Source organism: Apium graveolens, chromosome 9, assembly GCF_009905375.1.
Source record: "Apium graveolens cultivar Ventura chromosome 9, ASM990537v1, whole genome shotgun sequence".
Classification (NCBI taxonomy): Eukaryota; Viridiplantae; Streptophyta; class Magnoliopsida; order Apiales; family Apiaceae; genus Apium; species Apium graveolens.
This window is the reverse complement of record NC_133655.1, coordinates 130,435,594-130,452,757: the sequence shown is the minus strand read 5'-3', so window position 1 is coordinate 130,452,757 and position 17,164 is coordinate 130,435,594. Positions and strand designations below refer to the sequence as shown.

Below are 17,164 nucleotides of genomic sequence, written 5' to 3'. Positions count from 1 at the left end.
GTTATAAATTTAAAAGATTTGTTCATTCCATAGTATCAATGAGTTTTAAGTCCAACCGCAGAAGAGAATAGAACACTTCTTTCATACTATTTTTTGAAAAAGTTGGCTGCAACTCCAAAGGTTCGGTCATAATAACAACCAGACAAAGTATAACTACTCCCGTATAACAATATATATATCCAAAGCTCAGCTGCCGAAATTGTAACATTTGAGTAATAACCAACTACTTACCAAAGTACAAAGTTGAAAGTGTGGAGCTTTCAAAGGTCTTTGTCCTCCTCCTAATTTTTTACTGAGTCCAAATTAAATACTACATAGTAATTAAGACCTAGATATTGCCTCCATTCTTTGTACCAGTATAACTGCAGGTTTGAAGTGTGCAGCTAGCTAAAGCAGCCATTTAGCTCTCAAATGGACAAGTCTAAGTCAGATGAGATAAACGGGCTGAAGCAAGAAACACCGATATGTAGAAAGGGTGGCATGATTACCATGCCCTTCATCATAGGTAAATTCTTGCTCTTTATATGGTTAGATATGTTTTTCTACCAGATAGGTGTTGGTTAGAATACAAACTAATTTAGTACTGCGACGATGATCAGTAAAACTTGGCTATATTGTCTTTCAAGTCTGCTTATTATTATCCATCTATATATATCTCTCTCTTGTTCAGAAAATGAACTGTGACTGACTGGCTGATCAATTGTGATAAACAGCAAACGAGGCGTTTGAGAAACTTGCCAGCTATGGGCTTATACCAAACATGATAAGGTATCTAACTCGTGATTACCATATGAGTTTAACAAAGGGTCAGAATATACTACTTTACTGGAATGCAGCTTCTAATTTGTTGCCACTTATTGGAGCATTTGTCGCTGATTCTTACCTGGGTCGATTTCTCACCATAATCATCGGTTCTGTTTTCAGTCTCCTGGTAATTTTAAATCAAACTCCTGGATTTCTGCCAAATACTTCCCATTGAAGTTCCCAGTTTTTCTATTCTAATTGCCACGCGTTTAGTTTTATTTTATTTAGATGAAAATCTTTCATTATTGTTTGCTTTGTACTCTTCCACATGAAGATTATAGGTAAGAATTTCACATTTCAATGTTAGTCCCTTTTTGGGCCTAGCGTCAGGTCAGTTTTCTAATTACTAGGTGGGCAATCTTGTCCAATTTTTGTGTCCATCAAAGTACAATATCAATATTTTCAGAGGGTAGGAGGGACTCAAACTTGAGTCCTTCAATAACCAACAACAACTCTGATACCATGTTAGCTAAACAGTTGTTCTAAAACCTCAAGCGTTATGAATCGGACTTATTAGGATCATATCTCATATCATTCTACAACTTCTGTACATTTTTTCTTTGTGATTACTATATAAGTTATCATTTTACAGGGTATGATAATTCTGTGGTTAACTGCGATGCTCCCAGCAACAAAGCCTGATTCTAATTGCCAAACTTGCAAACCATCAGTGCTACAATACTTAATCTTGCTGTCATCTTTTGCTCTCATGTCAATTGGAGCAGGTGGCATCAGGCCTTGTTCATTAGCTTTCGGTGCTGATCAATTTGCCAAGAAAGATAATCCCAAAAATGAGAGCATATTAGAACGTTTCTTCGGCTGGTATTATGCATCTGCAGCTCTATCGGTCGTGATTGCTATGTCAGTTATTGTATACATTCAAGATCACAAGGGATACAGATTGGGATTTGGAATTCCAGTGATTCTAATGTTCGTTTCTGCTACCCTTTTCTTGCTCGCATCTTCAATTTATGTTAAACAGAAAGTCAAGACAAGTTTGTTTACTAGTTTTGCACAAGTGATTGCAGTTGTTTATAAGAACAGAAAGATCTCTCTACCATCTCATGATTCAGATACATGGTATAGTAAAAAGGATTCACTTCTTCGTGTGCCAAGTGGCAGACTAAGGTATCTTGAACAACATTAGCATTCCCATTTTCATGTTTACTTTCCAAGCTCTAGCTCTTGATCTTTAGTTATTTATTAATATTAATATTAATTTCTGGGTTGTCCCAGGTTCATGAATAAAGCTTGCATCATTCGGAATAAAGAAGACATAGGGCCGGATGGAACGGCTTTAAAGCCATGGAACATGTGCACAGTAGATCAAGTTGAAGAGCTCAAGATAGTTATCAGAGTCTTGCCACTATGGTCTACGTCGATTATGATTGCAATAAACATAAATCAAGGATCATTTGGATATTTTCAAGCGAATTCCATGAACAGGAAGCTGATTGGCGACTTTAAAATTCCACCAGGCTCCTTCGGTTTGTTCACTGTGGGAGCTTTGTTTATATGGATTTTGGTATATGATCGCATATTACTTCCTTTAGCGTCAAAGGTTAAAGGAAAAGCAGTTCATATAGGTGTTAAAGAAAGAATGGGGATTGGGTTGGTTCTATCTTTCTTGGCTATGACAATTTCTGCAATCGTCGAGCACATTAGGCATAAAAGAGCAATCAAACAAGGGTTACTAAATAATCCAACTGGTGTATTGAATATGTCTGCATATTGGCTTGTTCCGCAACATGTATTGAGTGGATTAGCTGAGGCATTCAATGCAATAGCCCAAACAGAGTTTTACTATTCTGAGTTCCCCAAGAACATGTCTAGCATTGCGACGTGTTTATTCGGGTTTGGAATGGGGGTGGCCAGCTTGTTGGCTAGTTTAATTTTGAGCACCGTAAATGATGTTACAAGCAAAGGAGGAAAGGCGAGTTGGGTTTCAACGAACATTAACAGAGGTCATTATGAAAGTTACTATTGGCTTCTCGCTGTTATGAGTTTCATCAACATCTTCTACTTTATGGTCTGTAGTTGGGCTTATGGACCTTGCGTTGAACAAAAGAATGGAGTTCGACGTGAGCATGTTGATGATTTTGCTACTTCACGACAAGAATTGTTCAAGTTGAAACCGGCTCAAATCACCGATGAAGCCAAAAATATTGAAGAATTAAACAGAACTGAAGCACTCACACCAGCTTCATGTAGTGTATAGTTTGCGGTCAGATATTATGTTGCAAAGGTTCTTAATACTTGTACTTCTGGATGTTTTACATTTTTTGTATGCATTTTGATGGATAAATGCATTAAAAGACTTTGCAATTTTACGTGTCTAAAATTGCATATGCATATGAGGCTTTAAGTACTTGCACATACATACATAGTAATAGCTTTTGCCATAGCCTTCCGTCAAAGCCATTAGAGAGACTACTAAGACTATAGTAATATCCATGAACATCAAGCTCTGGATACTGCGGATTTAGAAAATTCTTCACCATTCTTGGTTTCATGTGCCAGTGGATTAACTAAATTTTACAACTCAGTCAATGCTGATCTGGTTACAGACAATTCCTTGATCATCATCCTTTTCTCCAGCTTTACTGACCTGCAACAACTCTTCTTCCAAAGAACCAGAGACTCTAATATTCTCAAGTCCAAATCCATTATTTTGTTCTACGCAAGGACCATATGCCCAACTGCATACAACAAAATAGAGGAGATTTACTGCACTCATAATTGCAAGAAGAGCGTAGTACCTTTCATAATGCCCCTTGTTGATGTTTGTTGAAGTCCAGCTCTCTTTCCCCCCTTTAGTCGTAACATTGTTTACAGTACTCAATATAGCACTGGCCAACAAATTTGCAAATGCCGTTCCTAGCCCAAACATGGCTGATGCAATGCTAGACATGCTCTTAGGAAATTCAGAATAGCAAAATTCAGTTTGCGCGACTGCAGTGAAAGCCTGGGCTAATCCACCCAAAACATGTTGTAATACTAGCCAGTATGCTGACATGTTCACTAATCCATCTGGATTATCTTTTAAACCTTGTTCGATTGCTTTGGTTCGTCTCACATGCTCCACAATAGCTGAAACAACCATAGACATGAATGAACAGATTAACCCAATCCCCATTCTTTCTTTTGTACCAAGATGAACCGGTTTTCCTCTAATTTTTGATGCTAAGGGAATAAGCACGCGATCATATAGCATAATCCAGATAAATATAGCGCCAATACCAAACATAATAAAAGATCCAGCTGGAATTTTGAAGTCTCCAATGAGACGTCTATCCATGGTCTTAGCTTGCAGCAATGCAAATGAAACCTGACTTATGTTTATTGACATCATGATCGATGTAGACCACAACGGCAGGACTCTGATTAGTGCTTTTAGTTCTTCAACTTGATCAACAGTGCAAATGTTCAACGGGTTCGGAGCTATCTCATCTGGGCCTATCTGTTCAGGATTCCTAATGATGCAAGCTTTATTCATGAACCTGTTAGAAAATTTAAACGTCCAAATAAAACAGCATTATCTATAAGTTAAATACCTGGATACTAGTCAAGAAATGTCGATCAGAGATAACATGTATACCTTAGTTTATCAGTGGGCCTGTGGCGTTCGGAGTCCGTGAGACTATACCACATATTGGCATCTACAGAAGGGAGAGTCAGCTTTCGATTCTTATACGAAAGTATAGTCACCTTCATGAAGCTACTAAGCAAGTTTGTCTTGACTTTCCGTTTGATATAAAGAGATGATGCAAGGAAGAAAAGGAAAGCAGAAAGGGACATGAGAATGGCTGGAACTCCAAATCCTAATTTCCACTCGAAATGTTCTTGAATGTAGACAATGGCACTGTAAGCAAGCAGAAGTGCAACAGCTGCAGAAGCATAATACCATCCAAAAAAGCGTTCTAACATCTTCTGATTCATAGGATTGTCCTTGTTATCTATTTGATCAGCCCCGAATGACATTGAACAAGGCCTAATGCCACCGGCTCCAATGGACAAGAGAAAAAAGGAGCATAGCAATACCAAGTACTGAGATGTTGAAGTTGATTTGCAGTCCTGGGTTTGTGGATCACAAGGGCCAGGCCTGGCTTGCGGAATCATAGCCGTTAACCATAAAATTAACATTCCCTGTTATTAAAGAAGATCAACTCAAAGGAGTGGTAGGCCGTAAAATGGTTAAAACAATATCTGTAGTGTACAAATATAATCCATGTACATACCAGGAAACTGAAGATAGAAGCAATAGCAATGGTGAGGTATCGACCGAGATATGAATCAGAGACAAGAGCCCCAACAAGAGGCGAGAAATTGGTAGCAGCACTCCAATAAAAGATTAAGTTTTGTCCTTGTGTTAATCCCATCCTGTAATCTTGTATCAAGTAGAGTATCATGTTTGGCACTAGACCATAGCTTGCAACTTTCTCAAATGCCTCATTTGCTGTTTTATCATCCCACAAATTCCATATTTTAATTTATCAACTCAAACATAAAATACTACAAAATTTAACAACAAAAAACACATACAAACAAATTAAAATGAAACGTGTATGAAGTTTTAGTAGAAAAATATATAAAAATTTCTGTTAACGGAAATGAAAATCCACCCGGCATGTGTAGGCTCCATCTCTCTTGCTCCTTATAGATGATGTGAACATTGTGGAAGACAAGACAACACGAGTGTGTGAGTGTGTCTAACGATTCCATATACATAAACACGTACCTATGATGAAAGGCATTGTAACTAAGCCGCCTTTTTGCTTCTTTGGTGGTTCTTGCTTCAACTCATTTTTCTCATGGGAGGATTGCTCCATTTTAGATGGCTTGTCTCTTCTTCTTTTTTTTTAACAAACAAATGATATGGCACAATTAAAAATTCACTGTTACTAAACAGCAACAGATTAGCAAAAAACTGATAAAAGTAGCTAGCAAGAATGCAAGATACTCAATGAATGAGGGGGGGGGGATTCTAGCAAGATACTCAAGATAATAAAAAATTTACTGTTTACTGCCTGATTCGATTAAGCATGTACAATTATTGGGCAGTAATGCTATACATTGGAGATTGAACAGCTCTGTCAGATTTTTTAAGATATTCTTAAGGACATTTTTATCGGTCAGAAACAATATCTATGATGAATATACTCCAATATTCATATTATACTTGAAAAAAGCTATAATATCCATATTATACTTCGAATACAATTTTGAAAAAAAAATGCTCGGTACCAAATTTGAATCTCAGAACCATTTCAAAATTTCAAGTGATATGTTCTGATTGCTTGAACCGATTCAAATGAACTTTACGTGTGGTCATATCAATCTCACTGATTCATCATCTCAGCCTCGTTATTTTGGAACTACCATTTGTACTGAGGTCCGTACCGTAGCACTGCTCTTTTGATTTTTTTTTTTTAAATTCAGATACAGTAACTTTAACCAAAATTTGGTAGACAACTACAACAACTTTTTAGTGAAAAACTGTAAGAAAAGTGTTGGTAAATTCAAAAAACTGTTTTTGTCTAAAAACTGCTCTAAGTAAAAGGATGTCTCTTATTTTTGGAAAAAACCGTTTTTAACTTTTACAGAACTATGAGTTTCATCCGCAAACCTTCTCAAAAATATTATTTTTTTATTTTATATCTCAAAATATGCATAAATTAAAAAATTACCAAACAGTCATTTAATTTTTTTGACATCACTTTTTCTACCGGCATAACTGTTTTCAACCCACTCCCAAACAGGGCCAACATTATGGATGTAACTTTTACTAGATAAGTTTGAACTTAAAATCTATGTTATGTGATATTCAGTTTTTTCTACTAGTTACATTTTTTAATTTGGAAAGAATAAAAATTATCTATAAATATTACAATTTCTAAATTACGCAAGTAGTAAGTAGTAACTAGTAACCTACAATTTACATATCATCAAATAAACTATTCAGCAAAACAGGATAGCAAATATCCAACTAAAACTTCATAAAATTGGATTGTCGAAACAGATATTAATTTAGTACTAAAAAATAAGCAAAGAAGTTGTAGTTAATTTATTTCATATATTAGATGTTTGGATGAATGAGATTAGGCTTCAATAATCTTTAACAGAACACTCTTCTGTTAAGAATACTAGTGCAGTAGTTGCCAAAGAAATCAAGCTTTGAAGACTATGGTTTTAGAAAATTCTTCACCATTTTCGCTTTGATGAGCCACTCCATTACCTAGCTTGAGATGATCACCCAATGCAGCTCTGGGTTCTGATGTTTCCTCAACGTTTTCTCCTTCATCATATTTTCCAGGAGGTTTATTCAACTGTGACAACTCTTCTTTCCAAGAACCAGAACCATTGTTTTCGTCGAGCCTAACGTCATTCCTTTGTTTAACACAAGGACCATCAGCCCAGCTGCAATACAGAAAGTAGAGGAGATTTCCTGCATTCATAACTGCAAGAAGCCAGTAGTATTTGTCATAACGCGCCTTGTTGATGTTACTTGAAGTCCAGCTCTCTTTTCCTCCTCTACTTGTAACATTGTTTACGATACTTAATAAAGCACTGGACAACAAGTTCCCACATGCCATTCCTAGCCCAAACATGGTTGATGCAATGCTAGACATGCTCTTTGGGAACTCAGTATAGAAAAATTCTGTTTGCGCCAGTGAGTTTAAAGCCTCGGCTAATCCAAACATAACATATGGTGGTACTAACCAATATGCAGACATGTTTATCATACTATTCGGACTATCTTCAAGACCTTGTTCAATTGCTTTTGTTCGTCTCTTATGCTCCACAATGGCTGAAAGAATCATCGCGATAAATCCACAAAATAACCCCATTCCCAATCTTTCTTTTACACCAAGTAGCACTCGTTTTCCCCTAATCTTTGATGCCAGGGGTAACAGTACTTGTTCATATAAAACTATCCAGAGGAATATAGTACCAATTTGTAGCATACCAAATGATCCAGCTGGAATTTCAAAGCTTCCAATGAGCCGCCTATCCATAGACTCAGCTTGGAGAAACATGAATGAACCTGGGCTGATGTACATCATGATTCCCGTAGACCACAATGGAAGTACTCTGATTAGTGTTTTCAGCTCTTCAACTTGATCAATGGTGCAGATGTTCCACAGGTTTGAAGTTACTCCGTCCGAGCTTATGTCTTCAAGATCCCTAATGATGCAAGCTTTATTCATAAACCTGATACACAAAATTATTGATGCAGAACTTGTACTGTAAGAGCAGTAACAATGGGAGTTGTAAATTTCATACGTGGATACTGATGATGATAATGTTGACAAAGAAATCATTTGATGTCGATACCTTAGTTTATCAGTGGGCACATTGTGTTCAGAGTCTTTGAGAGTATACCACATGTTGGAATCCAGAGATGCAAGAGTCAGGTTCCGATTCTTGTAAGAAACTGCAATCACTTGCAAAAAGCTACTTAACAAGTTTTTGTTGACTTTTGGTTTAACATAAAAAGGAGACGCAAGCAAGAAAAGGAAAGCAGAAAGGAACATGCAAAAGGCTGGAATCCCAAATCCAACTTTCCACCCTAAATGATCTTGAATGTAGACAATTACAGTCATAGCAACCATGATTGAAACAGCTGCAAAAGCGTAATACCATCCAAAGAAGCGTTGTAGCATCCTCCTATTCACAGGATGGTCCTTGTTAATTATTTGATCAGCACCAAATGCTATTGAACAAGGCCTAACACCACCAGCTGCTATTGACATGAGAACGAAGGACGTAAGCAAAATTAAGTACTGGAGTGTTGAAGTAGGCTTGCAGAGATCACAAGGAGCAGGCCTGGCTTGTGGAATCAAAGTTGTTAACCATAAAATAGTCATCCCCTGCAATTTAAGAAATAGATTGTTCCAAATGAAAGATTTGCTAGGACGATCAAATGAATTTAAACTATCACCATGACATGACGTTAGCACTCAACACAAGTCCTATTTAACCACAACCTGCAATCAATCTTGATTTTTTCTCCTTACTAAAAGGTAAAGCACTCGCCTACACCAGATCAGAATCCGATAAATCATAGTCCCAAGAAAGGCTACAGTGACCCCGAAACCCCATTCCAAAACATAAAATTTAGTCCATTTACTGAGAGTAAAATATTTTGGTGAATGCCAGCAGGTCCTATAGAAAAAGTTTAAGAAATCGAAGATAAAGACAAGAGGTAGATAGTGAACATACCAGGAAACCGCAGATACAACTAAAACAAATGGTGAGGTATCGACCAAGATAAGAATCAGAGACAAGAGCTCCAACAATAGGCAAAAAATTAGTTATAGCACCCCAGTAAAACAGTAAATTTTGTACTTGTGTTACCCCCATCCTATAATCTTGAATCAGATACTGTGTCATATTTGATGAAAGCCCGAAGCTTGCAACTTTCTCAAATGCCTCATTTGCTGTGCCCCACAAAATCAAATTATCTTAGTAAAACAACCATTAACAAAAAACACGTGTACTTGACACCCACACCGAAACACATACCTATGATGAAAGGAATAGTAATGAGGCCCCCCTTTCGCTTCTTTTGCCGTCCCTGTTCAAATTTATTCACAGGTTTATTCATCTTAGATTGTTACAAGCTGTGCCTCTGAATGATTTGGCAAGACAATTTATAGCTTTTATAGTTAGTAGCCAAGGAGCCGGAAGGAACAAGTGCATGTTAGTGATACTTTGCAACACAAGTTCACAAATAGTAATGTTACTCCACAAAAATACAAGAGTCTCGTAAATTATTTCCTAACAGTAAATTCTGAGCATGTAATTGCTTATTGTCATAAATGATATGGGACCCTAATATGAGTTTGACAAATAAAAATATTTACTCTCCGTATTGTCAAACAATTCACGTGTGATTTTTGGCTCATTCCTATAACATGAATTCTCAGAGTATTACCGGTTATTCTCTCGTAAATGAATTGAGAATGTCGTCATATGAGAGTTTCAAGGATTAAAATACTTACTTTCAATGTTTTCAAATAACTTTGACGTTGGCGTGACTTCGTAGTCAAAATTATTATTTTTAAATTTTTTCTTTTTTCGAATAAAAAATTCAATCCAATACCTTTGTTCACATTTTTTTTTAAAAAACAGTCTTAACAACGAGGACAAAATATGGTGTTGAAAACAGATTCGAGGAATCGGTCTTCCAGTCCAGATTCGACTCGTTAATAATGAATATAATTCGTAACTGTAACTTTAAAATTCGAATGAATATCGAGCCGAATTTTATCATAATGATATTAGGACATATTTATGTAAAGTAGTTCGAATTATTTTAGAATACTTGAATACATATTTATTAAAGATATTTCATTCGAATTCGTTAATTATATTCATCATACTCCGTCCCTTTCAATTATCTACATTTTTAAGAGAGTATCCGACACGCATTTTAAGGTGCATATAAAGTATAGTTCTGTAATTTTTTTTTACATTTTTGTTTTTCTGAATAAAAATTAAAACATTCAACTTTTATTCAAAAAAGGAAAATTTTAAAAATAAATTACATAACTATACTTTTTATGCACCTTAAAATCCGTGCCAGACACTTACTCAGAAATGTAAACAATTGGAAGGGACTGAGGGAGTATATATTATGTGTGTGTATATATATATTAAAATAATATTCTACAAAATGATCATATTTATGATCATGCCTCCTGAACTAGAGTATGTCGCTTAATTGCGGTTTATCTTGGTTCACCTGGTTTGCAGACTATTGCGTGAGCCCGTCGGGTTTACCCAGTGCGCAACCGAAGGGTAGCGGCGGCGGGTTCGCTACGATAAAAAAATGATCATATTTTAATTTTGTAATTATTTATTTGTGTATTCTTATTATTTTAGAAAAATCTGAATCCAAATATATAAATATGAGTAATTTAATACTTAATTGAGTTGAACTGAATTAAATATGAATATTCATATTTGAATACAAGTCGAATCTGAGAAAAATGTAAAAAATTAATTCAAATCCAGATCAAATACAAACGAGTATTTATAGATTCGAGTCGGATCTGAGCATACTATTATTTACACCTATTCGACTCGTTTCCCCCTCACACAATACTAACATTTATGCCAAAAAGTCTTCGTCAATTATTTAAAAACGTAGAGAGCATTCTTTAATATGCTTTTGGAAGCATCAGAGTACGTAGCATTAATCTTCATAGGCTTATTTTATAATACTGAGCATGAGCATAAGATGGGATTATAATATTTATTCAATTCTTATATTTGAAAAACTTATTCTTCCTTAATTCAATTCAGGTATTATAATTCTTTAAATTATGTATCCCATTTTATTATGTTGGAGATGGGAATATGATTATAATTCCCTTTTAGAAAAAATAATATTTAAAAAAATATCAATTTCATTAAAAAAAACTCCAGTTATATCAGGAGGAGACTCGATACAAGAGTTCAAAGAAAGAGAAATATAAACTAATCCTTGTTGCCACCAAGGATACAAGACTCAACTTAAACTACAACTGACATCTAAAAACTAGACATGAACCGAAAGAAAGACAACAACATAATGAGTAACAATCAAAGTAACCACAACCAACTCTAGGATACACCATCTCTAACCACCTAGACCCAGACTTGACTTAAAAGAGATCAAATAAATCATCATCATCCTCTTCTCAATCCACCAAGATCTCCTCTTTATAAACACAAGGTTTTGGATAAATGCATCAGCCAAAACACCAGCTCAATCCTCCATGATTTCTCCAAACACATTACACTCTTCCTGAATCATATGAGCCTCCAAGAACTGAGGTGCATGTGGGCCTAGGCCCATGTCAAGGTCCAATAACTCAGGCATACGACATATTGGCTCAAAGAAGAAGTAGAGCCTGCAGAAGAGCTCCCCTCCCAGAATTGACAGATAAGTTGCCAAAGCATTTATAGGCGACTACACCAACAAAATGAATAGCTCCAGTTGGGATCCCTGAGACGAGTGAGGATCTGATGGATGGGATTATCATGATCTGCAGTGCAGATGAGTAAACTGAATAGCTCCATAAGCTTCAATGTTATCTATCTCAATAATGATATTCAACACCTTAAACAAAAGCCCTACGCAAACCCACTTGAACATCCCACCCAAAATGACCCCTGCAATACAGTTAACCAAACCCCCATCTGAAGATCTCAAAGCCACTCCTATACCATTCAAGTTTCCGAATAGAAGCAACAAAGGACTCAACCCAATTCACAGCCACGAGGGAGATAGGAAACTTAATAAGAAAAACTAAAAAAATAAAAGAAACCAGGCAAAGAACTTGTGGAGACTGAAGCCCTAAAGGTTTGGTTATATAGCCAACTTATCAATACACACGCTTTCCGTAAACAAAAATCAACGGGTTTTCTAATGTGTGACCAATGACGCACAATAAGCACTAACTCCCATGTATTTTGATTGGTCCTCTAATCATAAATATTGATGCAACTCCACCAATAAAAATGCACCAAACTTATAAAATTTAGTACTTATTGTCTGTCATTGGGCACACATTAGAAAGACCGAAAAATCAATACGAATGCTAATTTCACATATTTCCCCGATGCAACTTGAATATTTCCCATGCAAATATTGATAGTATCTAAGCAACTGTTATGAGAAGAGAATCCTTGTATTAAGTTATCTCTCTCTCTCTCTATATACCCTTCTTGGCAAAGCTATCTGCCACTTTATTCCTGATACGGTTAATACACAAAATATGTATCCAAGGATATGATTCAATCAGATGAACCCAATATTCTTCTCCCTGATCAAATATCTATATCTCTCCTACTGCCTTCAAATTAACCACTTTTTCTGACACCAAATTTGAATCTACAAAAATTACCGCTCTAAGAAGATTAAACTTGTCTCCCATAATCCTCCAAACATGCATGCAGGCTTCCAACTCAGCATGTAAAGCATTCTTAACTTTAAATGGGCCTGAAAAAATGTATCTAATAGATAAAGATTTGGAGATAATCAAGCTTCCCATACCAGCTTTCGAGGTTTGAACATTCCAAGAACCATCACAAAAGGCTACAACTTCATAATATGTAAATAGATTAAATAAAGGGAGATATCTGTTGCGTGTTCTGCAACTGTACATGACCTCAACTGGATCAATAAATCAAAGATTGGCCTCCTTTAATGACAATGAATCACCATTAACCCATGTAAAGAAAGATTTGATCTAAACATTACACCATTTACTAATTTCATCCAAGATCCTCGTCGAGATAGGACAATCCCAAAACAAATATATAATGGTTTCTTCTGACTCAGAACACATAGGAGAAGATATGTCCAAATCTCGGATTCTTCTACTCAAAAAACTTCTAACCGGAAGGATATGGTTGACAAGCTTCCAAATAAACACTTTAATTCTCATAGGGATCTTGATCTTTCAAAAGGCTAAACCCAATTCTGAATTTATAAAATTTACTTCTACCTTGCTATACAAGTCTTTAGAATTTAGTTGAGCCTTGTTGCCTTGCCATTGTAACACATCCTTACCATCACTGAGAATTACTTGATCAACCAAATCTATCAACCGAGCAGCTTCTTCTATTTCCCATCCTCTTAAAAGGCCTCCTCCAAATATTATGATCACATGTCCCACACAAGAATTTCATCTTATACAACTTCACATTTTTATCCACTGCAAGACTAAACAAGCGCGAAAAGGAAAATTGAAATGTGCCACCATCATGCGATGAGTCTTTCCAGAAGTTAAATATCAACACCATCACCCACCTTCCCCCTAATATTAATCCAGTTTTTAATACTTTCTATCTTTCTACAATCTAGAATGTTTTGAAACATCGAAGACACACTGTCAGGATAGAAATCAACATTATACATAAACTCACTTTCATACTTATTAAGAATAAACCGCATCCAATATTTATTTATTATTTTTTGAATGAAATTTCCACAACCATTTGGCTAAAAACACCAATTTTTTCTGTTCTAAATTATTAAACTCAAACCACCCATTTCTGTACTAGAAAAAATAAGCTCCTACCTCTTTGAGTGAATCTTTCTTCTCACCTCGTATCCGTGAGTTATCTCCCCCCCCAGAAAAACTACGCCTAATTTTTTTTCAATCTAGAAATCACTCATTTAGGTATGCTATGAAGACTAAACCAATAATTAAAAATGTTGTCCAAACTAGATTTGATAACAGTCATTCTACCCACCATATTAAGCAAATTACACTTCCAGCTAGCTAACTTGTATTCTACATTATCTGTAAGAGAATTCTAAATGACATTATACCTCTTTTGTGAACCAACCCAATCTCCTAGATACTTAAATAGTATCTTACAGCTTGGCAACCTAAAATTCTAGCACCTAATACAACTGTATCATTTGTGTTACTCACGTGAAATACTTGACTCTTATTAAAGTTTATAGACAAGCCTGTAATCTCGTGGAACATAAGTAACACTTTCTTGACACCCCTGATAGAATGCTCAGAATTCTCAACAAACAAAATGGTGTCATCTGCATACTGAAACTGTGTTACTTGAGAGGAAAGAAAAGGTAGTTTAACACCTGCAAAAATGCATTGATTCGATGCACGATGCAATAATTTTCTTAGAACCTCGCCAATCAGCAGAAATATATATGAAGCAAATGGATCATCTTGACGAATACCTCTACTAGGAGAAAACTCTTTAGAGGGAGAACCATTGATTAAAACTGACATTTTAGTCGAGTACAGAATAACTCTTATCCAGCTAACCCACTTATCACCGAGATTAAGACAACTCATAATATGAATCTAGCACGACCAGTCTACAAAATTATACGCCTTTGAAAAATCCAGTTTTAAAATGACTCCATCAATCTTATGAATTTTCATAGAATGAATAACCTCATTAACCAAGAGAATATTCTCACTAATATTCCTCAATTTCAAGAAAGCTGATAGTGTTTTTTTGAGATGATCTTGTTCAAAACCTGTTTCAATCTATTTGCTAGGACTTTCAAAAGGAGTTTGAAAGAAGAATTAACGAGACTAATTGGTCTAAAGTGGTTCTCACTGAATTAGGTCTCCTAGAAATTAAAATAATGAAAGAAGGGTTAATGCCCTGAAGGCTATATGAATGAGAGTGAAATATCTTGAAAGACTTCGTAACTTTGTTAGAAATGCTAGGCCAAAGTTTCTTGATACATCATGCATTAATACCTTCCGGCCGCCCAGGTGACACAACACGGAATAGGATAAGCAAGCGCTAATCCTTAAGAACAAATACAAACTCGCAAGTACGAATTTAAAAAGATAACTCTAGAATCCACCAAAAGGATGAGAAAATTCTCAAGGGTCTTGATTAATAATAAGATAATAATCCAGTACATAATGTTGATGCTTATATAAATAGGGATATAAAACTATAAAAAAAACCAAATCAGAATTAAAAATAAAATAATTATTATATGGCAACATGATCATGCAGTATTTAGCATGATCATGCACAATCACCTCGCATCAACGGTTGGAAATTCCAAGCTTAGCATGACCATGCCATCCCAAAGCGTGATCATGCCATCGTCCCTCGATCATGCCATCATCTCTCCTCAGTAGCGTGATCATGCAGTCCCTTTCCTGGTGCCATTTTTCCGATCCATAGCATGCTTAATAATCACAACAAGCTGTCATACATCAGTCTTCTCCACCTCTGAAGAACTCGACCCCAAGTTCTCATCCGAATATAAAACATAATCCCCATGGTACTCATATATATCAACCACATTGAACGTATTAGAGATGTTCATGGAATCTGGAATAGCAACAACATAAGCATTGTCATTTATCCTCCGTGTCACTTTAAACGGGCCATACTTCCGAGGTTGTAGCTTATTGTATTTTCCAACCGGAAACCTCTCCTTACACAAGAACACCAACACCTCATCTTCCTCTTTAAAAACCTTGACTTTCTTTCTCTTGTCTGCGGCAATTTTGTTCTTCTTTCCTGTAGCTTTAAGCCTTGCCTTGACACTCTCTTTCACATAATTAATTTCAAGAGCCATATTCTCTGCTGCTATGCTAACTCCGGTGCCTTGGGTAACCTGACAAAAATCAACTATATGCTTAGGAATAGAAGTATAAACTATGGAAAAAGGTGACTTTCCTGTTGCAGAATGAACATCGCTATTGTAAGCAAATTCCACCCGAGTTAAAGCCAAATCCCACTGTTTCGGCTTCTCACCACAAACACTTCAAATCATATTTCCCAAAGTTCAATTAGTTACCTCAGTTTGCCCATCAGTTTGAGGATGAGCAGTAGAACTCTTATTTAAAGTTTTTCCAAACATCCTCTACAAAGTTATCCAAACGTGACTAAAAAATTTTGTATCCCTATCTGAAGTAATAGACTTCGGCACCCCGTGAAGCGCACAACCTTCCTAAAAAACAGTTTGGCTATGTTTGATGCATCCACAGTCTTCTTACATGCAATTAAGTTTGTCATCTTGGAAAATCTATCAATAACCACGAATATAAAATCGATACCCCATTGAGTACGAGGGAGCCCAAGCACAAAATCCATGGACAAATCCACCTAAATATCATCAGAAACAGTTAGGGCTATAAATAAATCAAGCTGATCGTTAGGCTTGACTCGACTCGTGTTAGATATATTTGATAATGTCATGGCTAATATAATTTATGTTTAGATTTCAGATCTTACTTAACAGGACAAATCAGTACTTAACTGTTGATCAGTACTTATACTGGAAGTCAGGACTTAAGGATATCAGTACTTATATTATCAGGAGATAATCATCAGAAGTTAGATATCAGAACTTAAGTGCTGAAGGATGATCAGAGAAGGACAGTAGCTGATTAAAGGAAAGAAGATCGAGATAAACATAAGAAGAGATATGCATGAAGAAGGAATTCCGTGAAGAATGGAATACTTGGAAGAAAAGATATCTGATTGATATATTTTAGGAAGCAGAATTATATTCCATATCAATTAGCAATTATCTTGTAACTGTGTAGTATATAAACACAGACATAGGGTTTACACCAAAATGTGTTAATATATTCGAGAAGATTATTCATTGTAACCCTAGCAGCTCTCGTGATATTTGTTCATCACTGAGAGGTAACAGTTCCATACTGTAACAGAGTTTATTGTTTCAATAAAGTTTGTTTTCTGTTACTTAATATATTAAAGTTCGATTTGATTGTATTATACACTGTATTCACCCCCTCTACAGTGTGTGTGACCTAACAAGTGGTATCAGAGCCAATCTGTTAACACACATACAGCTAAAGATCCATACACAATCATGTAT

General features: G+C 35.8%; 3 protein-coding genes across 3 annotated transcripts; 1 reads left to right on the top strand and 2 right to left on the bottom strand.

The window, feature by feature from the left end:
• Positions 1–121: 121 nt before the first annotated feature.
• On the top strand, positions 122–3,050 carry LOC141683111 (protein NRT1/ PTR FAMILY 1.1-like). The gene is made up of 4 exons (XM_074487804.1): positions 122–505; positions 714–931; positions 1,397–1,932; positions 2,041–3,050. Exons 1-4 carry the CDS (start codon positions 412–414, stop codon positions 3,020–3,022), a joined length of 1,830 nt encoding a protein of 609 aa, XP_074343905.1. The 5' UTR covers positions 122–411; the 3' UTR covers positions 3,023–3,050.
• Positions 3,037–5,263, bottom strand: LOC141683113 (protein NRT1/ PTR FAMILY 1.2-like). Its single transcript, XM_074487805.1, has 3 exons — positions 5,043–5,263; positions 4,403–4,950; positions 3,037–4,304 (listed from the first exon to the last, which is right to left on the bottom strand). The coding sequence occupies exons 1-3, from the start codon at positions 5,211–5,213 to the stop codon at positions 3,347–3,349; spliced, it is 1,677 nt and encodes a 558-aa protein (XP_074343906.1). The 5' UTR covers positions 5,214–5,263; the 3' UTR covers positions 3,037–3,346.
• Positions 5,264–6,911: 1,648 nt separating this feature from the next.
• LOC141687184 (protein NRT1/ PTR FAMILY 1.1-like) lies at positions 6,912–9,460 on the bottom strand. The gene is made up of 4 exons (XM_074492374.1): positions 9,331–9,460; positions 9,028–9,245; positions 8,140–8,675; positions 6,912–8,016 (listed from the first exon to the last, which is right to left on the bottom strand). The coding sequence occupies exons 1-4, from the start codon at positions 9,410–9,412 to the stop codon at positions 6,972–6,974; spliced, it is 1,881 nt and encodes a 626-aa protein (XP_074348475.1). The 5' UTR covers positions 9,413–9,460; the 3' UTR covers positions 6,912–6,971.
• Positions 9,461–17,164: the final 7,704 nt, after the last annotated feature.

Excerpts from the sequence above, each read along its gene's own strand:
- LOC141687184 (XM_074492374.1), bottom strand. The coding sequence starts at position 9,412 with ATGAATAAACCTGTGAATAAATTTGAACAGGGACGGCAAAAGAAGCGA. Across the intron at positions 9,246-9,330 it reads TACTATTCCTTTCATCATAG|CAAATGAGGCATTTGAGAAA; the intron begins GTATGTGTTTCG and ends TGTGGGGCACAG. Across the intron at positions 8,017-8,139 it reads GTGCCCACTGATAAACTAAG|GTTTATGAATAAAGCTTGCA; the intron begins GTATCGACATCA and ends TTTGTGTATCAG.
- LOC141683111 (XM_074487804.1), top strand. The coding sequence starts at position 412 with ATGGACAAGTCTAAGTCAGATGAGATAAACGGGCTGAAGCAAGAAACA. Across the intron at positions 506-713 it reads TACCATGCCCTTCATCATAG|CAAACGAGGCGTTTGAGAAA; the intron begins GTAAATTCTTGC and ends TGTGATAAACAG. Across the intron at positions 932-1,396 it reads GTTCTGTTTTCAGTCTCCTG|GGTATGATAATTCTGTGGTT; the intron begins GTAATTTTAAAT and ends ATCATTTTACAG.
- LOC141683113 (XM_074487805.1), bottom strand. The coding sequence starts at position 5,213 with ATGATACTCTACTTGATACAAGATTACAGGATGGGATTAACACAAGGA. Across the intron at positions 4,951-5,042 it reads CTTCTATCTTCAGTTTCCTG|GGAATGTTAATTTTATGGTT; the intron begins GTATGTACATGG and ends CTTTAATAACAG. Across the intron at positions 4,305-4,402 it reads AGGCCCACTGATAAACTAAG|GTTCATGAATAAAGCTTGCA; the intron begins GTATACATGTTA and ends ATTTTCTAACAG.